This window comes from Rhinoderma darwinii, chromosome 2 (genome assembly GCF_050947455.1).
Source record: "Rhinoderma darwinii isolate aRhiDar2 chromosome 2, aRhiDar2.hap1, whole genome shotgun sequence".
NCBI lineage: Eukaryota > Metazoa > Chordata > Amphibia > Anura > Rhinodermatidae > Rhinoderma > Rhinoderma darwinii.
This window is the reverse complement of record NC_134688.1, coordinates 311,924,989-311,939,283: the sequence shown is the minus strand read 5'-3', so window position 1 is coordinate 311,939,283 and position 14,295 is coordinate 311,924,989. Positions and strand designations below refer to the sequence as shown.

Sequence of the window (14,295 nt, the reverse complement as noted above, 5' to 3'; positions counted from 1 at the left end):
TCTCTATTTCAATCTTTGCTGCCTTTATTTGTCTTTAACACAACTTATAAGGAAAAAAATAATTACTTAATGCCTCGTCACTACCATCTTGTTTTAGTAGGGGTAATATTACAGTGCCCTAATACAATGCCAGCCACAGTGCCTCAATACAATGCCAGCCACAGTGCCTCAATACAATGCCAGCCATAGTGCCCCATAACAATGCCAGCCACCGTGCCCCATAGCAATTCCAGCCATAGTGCCTCAATACAATGCCAACCACAGTGCTCCAATGCCAGGCAGAGACCCAATACAATGTCAGCCACAGAAATACAAGATATTAGCTGCAATAGTGCCCTCACCCTCCCCTGAACTCACCAGACATCAGAGGTATGGAGTGGTAGGGGTTAATAGCAGAGGCGTAGCTAGGTTCTCCAGCACCCGGGGCAAAGATTCAGTTTAGTGCCCCCCCCCCCAAACCTCTTTCCCGACGTCTCCAAAAAAACAAATTTTATAACTGAGGCCAATGAGACTATATAGTGGCATAATGAACAGCCTCCCCATGTAGATAGTGCCACACACAGCCCACCTGTAGATAGTGCCATACACAGCCCCCCTGTAGATAGTGCCACACACAGCCCCCCTGTAGATAGTGCCACACACAGCCCCCCTGTAGATAGTGCCACACACAGCCCCTCCTGTAGATAGTGCCACACACAGCCCCCCTGTAGATAGTGCCACACACAGCCCCCCTGTAGATTGTGCCACACACAGCCCCCCTGTAGATTGTGCCACACACAGCCCCCTTGTAGATTGTGCCACACACAGCCCCCTGTAGATTGTGCCACACACAGCCCCCCTGTAGATAGTGCCACAGTGCCCTCTATAGATAGTCACCCTCCTTGTAAATAGTACCACACACACCCTCCTGTAGATAGCACTACACCCCCTCCTCCCTGTACATAGCGCCATTGGGTCTACCTAGAGAAGCCTCTGAAGTCACTGTCCATATATGGATAGTGACATCAGGGGCTTCTCCAGGAGCGGAATCCCTTGGAAGAGCATTGGCAACGCTTTGGCCGGGGATTCCTCCATTCCTCCCAACTTTCAAGTATCACAAAGAGTGACAACCGATGTGGCACGCGTAGCAACACAGTATAATGCCCTCTAGCTGCCCTCACACAGTATAATTCCCTCTAGCTGCCACCATAAAGTATAATGACCCCATAGCTGGCACCACACAGTATAATGCCCCCATACAGTATAATGCCCACACAGATGTCCCCATGCAGTATAATGCCCACACAGATGCCCCCATGCAGTATAATGCCCACACAGATGCCCCATGCATTATAATGCCCAATCAAATTCCCCCATACAATGCCCCTATAGCTGCTCCCATACCACATAATGCACCTATAGCTGCCCCATACAGCATAATGTCCCCATAGTTGCCCCATACAGTATAATTCCCAATAGTTGCCTCATACATCTTTATGCCCCCAAAGCTGCCCCATACAGCTTAATGCCCCCATAGCCGCCCCATACAGTATACTGCCCTATAGCTACCCCATACAGTAGAGTGCCCCCACAGCTGCTCCATACAGTATAATGCCCCTATAGCTACCCCCATACACTATAATGAGACCTTAGATGCCCCATAAAGTAAAATGCCCCCATAATTGCCCCATACAGTATAATGCCCTTTTAGATGCCCCTAGTGCCAGTGCCCACATAGATAGTGCCCACAGTACCCATGTAGATGGCACCAGTGTCCCCTGTAGATAGTGCCCCTGCATAGTGCCATAGTGCCACACCCACTTGAAGATAGCACCACCATCCCTGTAGACAGAGCTACCCCCTTCCTCCACCCCTTGTGGATAGCGCCATTGGGACTCCCTCTAGGAGTAGAATCCCTAGCCAGCATAGGCTGGGGATTCCGCTCCTAGATGCTACTGTTCATATATTGACAGTGACACCATAGCATCGGCAATGGGGATTCCGCTTCAGAGGAGCCACTGACATCACTGTCCATATATGGACAGTGCCGCCAAGGACTTCCCCGGGCACATCGCTGTAAGTAGCACTGTGCCCAGGGAGTCCTTGGCGAGCGAAGGAGCTCCCTCTGCTCTTCTGCTCCAAACTAATGCTGAAGCAGGGAGCTTACTGTTCCTTGCTTCAGCATTAAGTTCAACTGTATCTGCGTCCTGAGGACGCAGGCCCACCTGGGAAGGATAGGAGGTATGATTCCTCTCCTGGAGGAGGAGCACCTGTGTCACTGTCCATATATGCATAGTGGCGTCAGGGGGGATTCCGCTCCAGGAGGAGTAGTCAATTGTACCTGTGCCCGGCGACTCCCCCCTTCCAGCCTCTTCAAGTTGCACCCGGGGCACATGCCCCGCCAACAGCCCTAGCTACACCCCTGGTTAATAGTGATGAATCTGCTCTTGCTACTGCTTCGAATGGGGCGTGGTTAGAAGGTCCTTGCAGAATCCGTACCTGCACAGATTTACTGTGCTGTGTGTACAAATGTCTGAACAGTGAGATTTGACAGAATTCTGGGTGTAAGAAGTGACTGTTCAGTGAGCAGATAACCCAGAGATTTTTTTACACACGGCACAGGCCATGCTGTTTCCATTACACTGCACTGCAAGGACCTTTGAAGCTCGGAGCTCAGTCTCCTGCTTCTTCTTACACTGGCAGCTGCGTGCCTTCAGGCTAGAATATGCAGCACAACATTACAACACAGTTTCGACTACAAAAAGTGCATCTTATAGTCCGAAAAATACTGTAAGAGGCTTTTAAAAATGTCTTATTTAGTTTGTGTATTTTTATTTTTGTGAACACTGTCCCGGTTTATGCCCTTAAGGTCATCCCTCATAATAATAAACCCTTCCTGCAATTTCACGTAACTAAGTCTTGGGATGCGGTCTGTTGCCGCATCCCCATGTACGGTTACGTGATCGGTTTAAACTGCCGCCGCACTGGTATGTGCAGCGGGAGTTCAGTGAAGACAGTTGTCTGTGGCAGCCTAGTAACTAGGGATGCCTGCCGAGGACCAATCACAGCAGTGTACGGCCACCGATCGCTGTGATTGGTCCATCAGTGCAGATGGACCAATCACAGTTTAGCATGTCAGTTGGAAGGGGGGTTTATTATAGTCTCCATCTCTGATCGCTTCACTTCGGTCAGGGAAGCGATCAGAGACTGAGCTTGTGTAGATTCATAGCTATAAAAGTGCCACTGACAATTTAGTGCCCACAAAGTACCAAAATTAACCCCTGGATCACCTAGCAGCCAGACTCCTGTGCCCCATATACAGGTGTCCTGTGTCCTATATAGGTTTCCTGTTCCCTATACAGGTGTCCTGTGCCCATCACCAGCCATCTGTGCCAGAGAACAGTACCGTTGGTGCCCCATCATAAGACTGGCAGCCTCCTGTGCCTCATCCAGCCTCCTGTGCCTCATCCAGCTTCCTGTGCCAATGTTTCACTGCCCAGTGTAAAAAATGAAAAAAATTGGGCAATAAAGGGGTCAATCACCACACTCCTGTGCTGCTTACCAGAATCTTGTGCCTGATTGGCACCGATACCAGCCTACGGTGCCTCATCCAGTCCCATGTACCTAATTCAGCCTCATGTGAACCAAGGCGCCTGTCACTGCCCAGCATATATAGGATAAAAAAATAAAATAATAAAAATTAACCCCGTCATTGACCCATTGCCAGTCTCCGGTGCTTCATACCAGCATCCTGTGCCTGATTGGCACCTATACCAGCCTACGGTGCCTCATTAGCATTCTGTGCCTCATCCCCAGCCTCCTGTGTCACCTGTAATTCAATTCCCAGTGACGTGTGTGAGTAGTGGGCAAAAAATAAATTAACCCCTTAATTTCTTCATCGCTACCCTCCTATGCCTGATTGGCACCAATTAGCCTCATCAGCACTCCATTATGACCTGTAATCCCTATAATTCACTGCCCAGTGACATGTGTGAAAAGTGGGGTGTAAAATAAAAAACAAAAACCACAGAAAAGGTGTAGAATTTGTTCAAGTAAAGGAATTAGGAAAGACACCACTCACTACTCTGTGACCTGTCCCTCTAAACCGGGACACTGCATCAGAGAATGCTTCCGTTTATATCACACTTCTGTTAATATTCATTGTCTAATTTGTATTCCTCCGTTGACATCACACCCATTCCATTCATTTCTTAAATACCCCCTGGCCATTTATTTTCCAAATTAATTTGATATTCTAATAATACCACCCCCGCCCCCAAAGAAAAAAACTAAACATTCCCATTATACCCCTAGATGAATACAGTGCTTTGAAGGGTGTAAATTAACTTCCTTTATGTTCTGGAACCTCTGGAGCCTCTGCAAACATAAACTGTTGACAAAAAATCTGCCAATTAAAATGTAGACACTAAAAATCTTCTGGAACTGTGTAAGAGTCATACATGGAGTATTATTCCGCACAGAATGTATATCTCCAGTGGCACAAGCTGAGCATAGCATATTGGGCCCTGAAATGGCATAATTGTGGGAAATTTGAAATGTTCACTTCGCACCATCCCCTGCGCATTAAGCTCTTGAAAACACCTCTGGATTCAAAGTTCTCCCTACACCCCCTATATGAATTACCTGAGGGGTATAGTTTCCAAAATGGGGTGACTTTTTGGAGCTTTCTATTGTACGTGTACCTCAGGGGCACTTTTAAATGTGACATGGTGCTCACATAAAATTTGTGCACCAATGCCCAAATGGCAGTACAATTCTCCATTCTGAGCCCTACCGTGTGCCTAGACAGCAGATTACAGCCACATGTGGGGTATTGCCATACCCGGGACAACCCACATAGAAATAAACATGGTGTATGTCCCTAGTCGCACAAGCTGGGCACAACATATTGGACGCTAAAATGGCATAATGTGGGAAATTTGCAATTTCACTTTGCACCATCCAATGCACATAAAATTCTGGAAAAGACCAGTGGATTCAAAATGCCCACTAAACCCCTTCAAGAATTCCTTGAAGGGTGTAGTTTCCAAAATAAGGTCACTTTTTTGGACTTTCAACTGTACTAGCACTTCAGGTGTACTGCGAATGAGAGATGTGCTCAAAAACCATTTGTGCAAAATCCATGCTCCAAAAAACAAAGTGGTGGTCCTACCCTTCTGAATAACCTTGTGCCCAGGCAGCAGATAATGGCCACATATGGGGTATTGCCGTTATCAGGAAAAATTAACAAATTGTGGGGTGCTTTTTCTTTTATTACCTCTTATATAATTGAAAAATATGGGGATAAATCGATGTTTTATTGGAAAAAATGAAATTTTTAATTTTCACGGCCATGTTTATAACTTTTATGAAACACCTCTGAAATACAAATGCTCACTACGCCCCTAATGTCTTGACTATATTTTCTAGTCATTTTGCAACTCATTTGATAAATATAAGTGTGAGTTTTCATGGAAAACACAAATTTGTCTGGGTGACCCCAAACTTTTGAACGGTAGTGTGTATGTATGTATATATATATATGTGTGTGTGTTATTCAACATTTCTTTTTTTCCTTTACTTAAAAGATGATGAAGTGACTGTTGGAAAGTTTTATGCCATCTTCCTGATACAAGAACATTTCCGAAAGTTTAAGAAACGTCAGGAGGAATATTATGGATATCGACCTAAAAGAAATGACGTCGAGATCCAGGTAATTTAGTGGATTTACACCCTTCCTAGTTTCATGTTAAGATGTACAATAGAGGTGCTAAGACCTGTGTAACTTGTGTAATTTGCTACAGGCTGGTTTGCGCAATGTGGAAGAAGAGGGAGGAGAAAGTGAACTAAAACGTGCAATATCTGGTGATCTTACTCCTGATGAAGAATTGGAGAGGGCCATGGTTGAAGCAGTAATTGAGGATGGAATTTATCGGGTGAGAATTGCCTGTTTCAATTATTTCCAAAATTAGGAGGAAAAAAAGAATGTTAATTTGTAATTTTAGTGTTTCATTAACTCTTCTAAATATTTGTTCTTCTGTATCATACATGAGAAGCTGTAAAGTAATGTAGCAGTATTAAACCTAGACAGCAAGGAGAGGTGACTTACTTGCTGCTCTACCTGCTTACTTGCTTCCCAACCTGCTCTACATGCAGGTTAGAAGTGGCTCCGTTTTTGGATTTATGCCGTTTCAATACAATGATTTTTCACACGAAAGGCAATAAGAAAAATCTAGTAGAGATCTGAAACAAAGCTACAGTGAATAGATCATGTTGCCGTTTAAAAAAATGCCCTGGAATTTACCATAACATCCGGTCACTGCAGTAAATTACTGCAGCTTTTAAAAAGCTAAATATCTGATATGTAGGAACAAGGCAGGCCTTAGGGTGGATGGCGCCCTGTGCGGGACTCCCTATTGCTGCCCTCCACAAACCAAAATTTAACAACATATATAGACACTCGCATACTGGAACATAAATACTGCACATACAAAAGAAAGCATATTTAGACATACAGGCAAATATATACATACAGACATTCTGGAATATATACATACATAAAGGTAAATATATAGACATACAGACACACACACACACACACACACACATAAATACACTGAGGAACATATATAAATACATAAAGGCACATATGTAGGCATACCAGAACATATATATATATATATATATATATATATACATACAAAGGCACATATATACAGTGCGTATTCCGCAACAAATATTCAACGTACGAACCTGGTCTTGCTGATTAAGAATTGGATTGTTTTGTCCTCAAATGGGCTAAGTCTGTGTATATATTCTCACTGAATCTGCAGATACAGTACCTTCCAAAGCAAAAGCAGAGCTTTCTATATAACCTTCGCTCCTTTTCCTTTATCACCTTGCAGTAGATTGCCTCTACCTTTCTTTGGAATTAACACAGCTCATCTTCCACTTCCTAATCTGGGTTCACACACCCTATTTACGGACGTAATTCGGGCATTTTAGCCTCGAATTACGTCCAAAAATACGGCTCCAACGTGTCGGCAAACATCTGCCCATTCATTTGAATGGGTCTTACGATGTTCTGTGCCGACGGTCATATTTGTTACGTGCCGCTGTCAAAAGACGGCGCGTAAAAAAGACGCCCGCGTCAAAGAAGTGCATGTCACTTCTTGAGACATAATTGGAGCCGTTTTCCATTGACTCCATGGAAAAACAGCTCCAATTATGGCCGTAATGGACGCAGCGAAAAATGCCTGCACATGCCATTACGTCTGAAATTCCGGAACTGTTTTCTCCTGAAAACAGCTCAGTAATTTCAGCCATAACGGAGGCTGCCGTGTGAACATACCCTAACTCTGCAAGCCTTCAGTTTTGACCTAAAAACCTACCTCTTCAGACAAGAATACATTCTGTTATAACCTCCACTACCTAATTAGGTTAATTGTCCACATAGAGTTTGTACACCTCTAACCTCCTTTCTCACTAGTTACTCTGGATTGTAAATTTGTATTGAAAAGGGCTCTGTCTATTGATTCTTATTTCTGTTGAATTTAAATGGACACTAACTTTTCAAATAGCTTATGCTGATCTAATAGTATACCTAATATATATCGACTTTGTAATTTACTTAATGTTAATATTTAGTAGTTTTATCCATGCAAATGATGTGTGAAGTTACTGCCACTACTTGTCTCCCTTCCTGTAATCTGCTATCCACACCCTGTTGTCAAGCAACCTCTATCCCTAGTCACAGACAGACTGAAGAAAGTGGGGTGTGTCTCTTCACTGCCTGCAAATAGAAGTCTATGGAGGGGGAGGCGGGAGCAGGAAGAGAAAGAGACACAGACATGCTGCCTATTCAAGTCTAGGAAAAGGGGAAAAGGGAGCAGGAAGAGAAAGAGATAAATACACGCTGCCTATACAAGTCTATTGAGGGGGGAGCAGAGTAAGAATCCAGAGTGATTTGATTATCAGCTACACTGCTCATTACTGCTGTATAATGTCCTCCATGCTGCTGCATGTATAGAAGACATGTTAGCTGTTAGGCTCTGCCCACTAGCTCAGAGCACACTGAGAATTAGAATTAGAGCCTGCAAAGGGAAACTGCTAAAAAATGCAGAATACATGTCATATAATGGCCAGAAAAAGTGTTATTCCTCATGTACATACAGCTTAAAGGGAACCTGTCACCAGCATTTCACCTATTAAACCAGCAATACCTGGTGGTAGTGGGTGAAAAATCATTTCTATATAACCTATAATTGTTATCTTAGTCGGCTCTGTAGCTTTAGTATTCTGTTTTTTAGTGTTCCCACACCGTATGCTAATGAGCATAAAAGAGTCATATCTTCATTTGAAAAGAGTCATATCTTCATTCCTCAGTTCATTCCGAGTTTAACCCACCTCCTTACTTTTGATTGACAGCTCCTCTCCATTCCCCAGCACACAAAATCCCGTGCTTGTGCATTAATGTCCTCTTCTGGTGTGTGCGCACCAAGGGACACCAGATTATTACGATAAAAGGCGCAAAATGTTTGCAGACCGTTATTTACAGTCGGAGGAGGAGTTTAGGTGAGGGGATAACGGCAATTAACTTTTTATAGCGGCGGCCAGTGAGATATGTAAAGTTCAATAGGTGAAATGCTGGTGACAGGTTCCCTTTAAGTGCAGTGATAGAAAGACCCTTATTTCTAACATTTAAGGATTCTATCATGACAGGGTCTGTTCCACAGGACTGGTGCATAACAAATGTGGTACCAATATTCAGAAAAGTGTCAAAAAGTGAGCCTGGAAACTATAGGCCTTTAAGCTTGACCTCCATTGTGGGTAAAATATTTGATGGTTTTCTAAGAGATGCTATCCTGTAGTATCTCAATAAAAATAAACTCTTAAACTCATAAGCATGGGTTTATGAGGGATCGGTCCTGTCAAAATAATCTGATTAGGTTCTATGAGGAGCTAAATTCTAGAATGGACTTAGGTAAGGTTGTGGATGTGGTATATCTAGGCTTTTCAAAGGCGTTTGATACTGTGCCACATAAAAGGTTGGTATATAAAATGAAAATGCTGGGACTGGGGGAAAATATGCGTAATTGGGTCAACAACTGGCTCACTGATAGAAAACAGAGGGTGGTTATGAACCCCTTCCCGCCACAGCCCTTTTTCAGATTTTATCTTTCCGTCGATATCGTCCTATAAGGGCTTGATTTTTGCGGGACGAGTTGTAGTTTTTCGTAGCACCATTTATTGTGCCATATAAAGTACTAGGAAACGGGAAAAAAATTATTTGTGGGGTAGAAAATGAAAAAAACAGCAATTCCTCCATTGTTTTTTGCGCATCGTTTTTACGGAATTCACTGTGCAATTAAAACAACATGTTAACTTTATTCTGTGGGTCAATATGATTAAAGTGATACCAATTATATATAGTTTTTTCTATATTTTACTACTTTTCCAAGTACAAACCTAAGTGTAAAAAAAAAAAAATATTTTGTGTCGCCATAACTTTTTAATTTTCCAGTGGATTAAGTGGTATGTGGGCTTATTTTTTGCGGGATAAACTGTAGTTTTTAATGATACCATTTTGGGGTACATGCAACGTTTTGATCACTTTTTATTTCATTTTTTGTGGAAGATGAGGTGACCCAAAAATAGAGATTCTGGCATTTACAATTATTTTTTTGACGGCGTTCACCGTGCGGGTTAAATAATGATATTGTCACGGCGTGGGGTGTGGACCCACTGGGCCGTACCGCGTAGCGGGGTAGCAGCTGGCCAACTAGGTACAAAACAATGTCTATAGTTCAAAACGGGTACCTGACGCAATAGTAGACAGTGGCAGGATCACGACTTGGCTTACACAGCAGGTGACGCCGCGGATTCAGCGGGAAGGCACGACTTGGCTTTCACAGCAGGTGACGCCGCGGATGCAGCGGGAAGGCACGACTTTGCTCTCACAGCAGGTGACGCCGCGGATGCAGCGGGAAGGCACGACTTGGCTTTCACAGCACGTGACGCCGCGGATGCGGCGGAAGACACGACTTGGCTTTTACAGCAGGTAACGATAGTACGGGATACAGGGTGCAGGCAGCAGGAACGGGCAACACTGGGAACTGGAAAACACTGGGAGACCTTTAGCAAGACAGACTAGGGTATACAACAACGCTCAGGCAAGGAACCAGTGGGCAGAGCTAATTTTAATAGTCCAGCAGCCATTTGGGCTAATAACTGATTACTGGCAGCTGGACGCGTACTGGCCCTTTAAGGCCATGCATGTGCGGGCGCGCGCGCCCTGCGAGGAACGGCGTGAGGACCCGGAAGACAGTGCCGGCGCCTGCAAGAGGGAGGAGGACGCCGAGCAGAGAGGTGTCCATGGCCGGGATCGTCAGGGGGTGAGTTAGAACGGCGATCCCCGGCCATGGACGTAACAGTATCCCCCCTCTTACGCCCCCTCATCTTGGGACCAGAGCGGGAAAGACATTTTTCACGAGGACCGGGGCATCGATATTCTCCTCTGGCTCCCAAGACCTCTCCTCTGGACCAAATCCCCTCCAATCCACCAAGTAAAATGTCCTGCCTCCTACTTTCTTGGTGGCCAGGATCTCCCTCACTTCAAAAGTTCCGGATGAACTGCCAGGAGCCACTGCGGAACTAGGAGTCCTGGAGTAGCGGTTTAGAACCACGGGTTTTAGCAAGGAGACGTGGAAGGAATTAGGGATCTTGAGGGTAGGAGGCAGTCGAAGCTTGTACGACACAGGATTGATCTGCAGCAGAATCTCGAAGGGTCCAAGGAACCTGGGGGCAAACTTGCAAGATGGCACCCTCAGCCGGATATTCCTGGAAGACAGCCAGACCTTTGTACCTGGAAGAAACTGGGGAGGTTCTCGTCTTCTAGTGTCTGCCTTTCTCTTCATGCGGTCCACCGCCAGCAGAATAGAAGACCATGTCTGCTGCCATATTTGCAGAAAGTTCCTGAAGGTAGAATCGGCTGCAGGCACCTGAGACATAGTAGAGCCGGGCAGGGGTATTCGAGGATGTTGGCCATAGACTATAAAGAACGGGCTGGAAGTGGTGGACTCACTGGTATGGTTATTATAAGAGAACTCCGCCCACGGAAGCAGCTGCACCCAGTCATCATGTCTTCTGGAAACAAAGTGCCGTAGGTAGTTCTCCATAATTTGATTAATCCTCTCAACTTGCCCATTGGACTGAGGGTGATAAGCTGAGGAGAAGTCCAACTTTACCCCGAGTAGGCCACAGAGTGCTCTCCAGAACTTAGAGGTGAACTGGACCCCTCGATCCGAGACAATATGCAGAGGTAATCCATGCAGACGGAAGATGTGTTGCATGAAGAGGTCAGCCAGTCGAGCGGCAGAAGGCAGGCCAGTCAGGGGAACAAAATGAGCCATCTTTGAAAAACGATCCACCACCACCCAGATCACACTGCATCCTGCAGAGGGAGGCAGATCCGTAACAAAATCCATAGCAATATGCCGTCAGGGGGCCTCGGGCACCGGCAGTGGTTGGAGCAGACCGGCTGGTCTGGAGTGGGAACCCTTGTTGGCTGCACACACCGTACAGGAGGAGACAAAGTCTATGACGTCTTTGGGCAGCGTGGGCCACCAGAACTGACGGGCAATCAGGTCTCGGGTCTTACGGGCACCCGCATGTCCTGCCAGCTTGGAACAGTGACCCCAGCGAAGGATTCTTCCTCTGCCAGCCGTATGAAAGTTTTTCCTGGGGGAATGCCTCTAACCTGCAGAGGGTTGACAGGGTAGATGCAGGAGGGATCGATAATATTCTGTGGGGGCTCCACAGTGTCCTCTGTTTCAAAAGACCTAGACAAGACATCGGCCCTCACATTCTTGTCGGCAGGTCGGTAGTGGAGTTCGAACTGGAACCGTGCAAAAAACAATGACCATCTGGCTTGACGAGGATTCAGTCGTTGAGCCGTCTGTAGATAGGTCAAGTTCTTGTGGTCCGTAAAGACCAGGATAGGATGAGCTGCGCCTTCCAGTAGGTGTCTCCATTCCTGCAGAGCCATCTTGATGGCCAGTAACTCCCGGTCCCCAATCGAGTAGTTGCGCTCTGCAGAAGAAAACAGCTTGGAGTAGTAACCACATACCACCGTCTTGCCTTTCGAACCCCTCTGGTACAATAGAGCCCCGGCACCAATAGAGGAGGCGTCCACCTCTAATGAAAACTGCAGAGACACATCAGGATGGTGCAGAATGGAGGCAGACGTGAAGGCTTTCTTTAAGGTTTCAAATGCGATCTCCGCCTCTGGAGTCCATACTTTGGCATTCATACCCTTTTTAGTAAGGGTGGAGATGGGAGCTGTCAGAGAAGAGAAGTTGGGGATGAATAGTCTGTAGAAGTTGGCGAATCCCAGGAAGCGTTGTATGGCCCTTAAGCCTTGGGGACGTGGCCACTCCAGGACAGCCTTGACCTTCTCAGGATCCATCTTGATACCCTGATCAGAGATAATGTAGCCCAGGAAGGGAAGAGACTTTTCTTGGAACACACACTTCTCCAACTTGGCGTAGAGATGATTCTCTCTTAATCTAAGCAACACCTGGCGGACATGGCCCTGATGAGTCACAAGATCTGGGGAAAAAATCAAGATATCATCGAGGTACACCACAACACAGACATAGAGGAGGTCACGAAATATGTCATTCACAAATTCTTGAAATACTGCGGGAGCGTTACACAGGCCGAAGGGCATGACCAAATATTCGTAGTGTCCATCACGTGTGTTAAAGGCAGTCTTCCACTCGTCTCCCTGACGGATCCGGATTAGATTGTAGGCCCCCCGCAGGTCAAGCTTGGAAAAAAATTTCGCCCCCCGTATACGATCAAAGAGCTCAGAAATCAACGGCAAGGGGTACCTGTTCTTCACCGTGATCTGATTGAGACCCCGGTCGTCAATACATGGTCGAAGGGATCCATCCTTCTTTTTGACAAAGAAAAACCCGGCTCTGGCCGGGGATGAAGACTTTCGTATGAAGCCCCTCTCTAGATTCTCTTTAATGTAGGCCGACATAGACTGGGTCTCTGGCAAGGAAAGAGGGTATACTCTACCGCGAGGAGGAGAAGAGTCAGGAATCAAGTCGATAGGACAGTCGTATTCTCGATGTGGTGGCAATATCTCTGCCTCTTTTTTGTCGAAGACATCAGCGAACTGAGAGTAACAAGGAGGTAGCCCAGACAATGACTGAGGCGAAGAAGGCTGGGATGGAAGGACATGACCCAGACAGCGGTCTAGACACTTGGGACCCCACTAAAGAACCTCTCCAGAGTTCCAATTCAGGACTGGGGCGTGAAGACGGAGCCAAGGCAAGCCCAGCAGCACGGGGTTGACGGCCTTGGACAGGACATACAGAGAGATCAGCTCGGAATGAAGAGCTCCCACCTGGAGTCTCAACGGCTTGGTCACAGACAATACTGGGTCAGGCAAAGGCAGTCCATCTACCGAGGCAACGATCAATGGTCTCTCCAGCAAAACAGTGGGCAACTGAAGGAGATACACGAGGTCTTGACAGATTAAATTGGCTGCGGAGCCAGAGTCCAGGTAGGCAGAGACTGGATGAGGTATCCCGCCAGCGACAATGGTTACAGGAATGAACAGCTTGGACGAGAATTCTCTATCAAGTGCAGTAGCGCCCAGGGTTGTCTCTCCAACCAATCCCAGACATTGGGGTTTCTTAGGACTCTGGGGACACAGACGCACGACATGGCCAGCGAGGCCGCAATACAGACAGAGTCCAGAGGTGCGCCTGCGCTGTTTCTCCTGATCAGACAGTTTAAGCCGATCCACCTGCATCGGGACCTCGAATGCAGCAGAAGAACAGGGCAAGAGGGGTTGCTGGAAGTTGGGCGCCAGTTTAGGAAGCCGTCTCTCCTGAAGAATCTCTTGGGATCTCTCTCTGAGCCTTATGTCCACGCAGCTAGCCAGCTGAATCAGATCATCCAGGGCAGCTGGGAGATCTCGAGCAGCCAGTTCATCTTTGATCTCAGGCGATAGGCCATGCCAGAAGGATGCTACCAAGGCCTCATTATTCCAAGACAATTCTCCTGCCAGAGTCCGGAACTGGATGGTGTATTCGCCCACGGAGACGTCCTCCTGACGCAGGTTAAAAATAGCAGTAGCAGCCGATGAGGCTCGTCCAGGCTCCTCAAATACGGAACGGAACAACCGCACAAACCCCAGGAAGTCTCTGGTCAGGGGTCCCTGTCGTTCCCAGATTGGGTTCGCCCACGCCAGGGCCTTGCTGGTGAGTAGGGATACAATAAAGTCGATCCTGGCTCCGT

General features: G+C 46.5%; 1 protein-coding gene across 1 annotated transcript in view; it reads left to right on the top strand.

Moving 5' to 3' along the window:
- CACNA1S (calcium voltage-gated channel subunit alpha1 S) overlaps window positions 1-14,295 on the top strand; it is a 960,893-nt gene that overhangs the window by 899,149 nt on the left and 47,449 nt on the right. Inside the window, exons 41-42 of the mRNA XM_075853532.1 lie at window positions 5,568-5,692; window positions 5,784-5,915. Of these exons, the coding sequence (XP_075709647.1) occupies window positions 5,568-5,692; window positions 5,784-5,915 (257 nt within the window). The remainder of the gene's footprint in view (window positions 1-5,567; window positions 5,693-5,783; window positions 5,916-14,295) is intronic.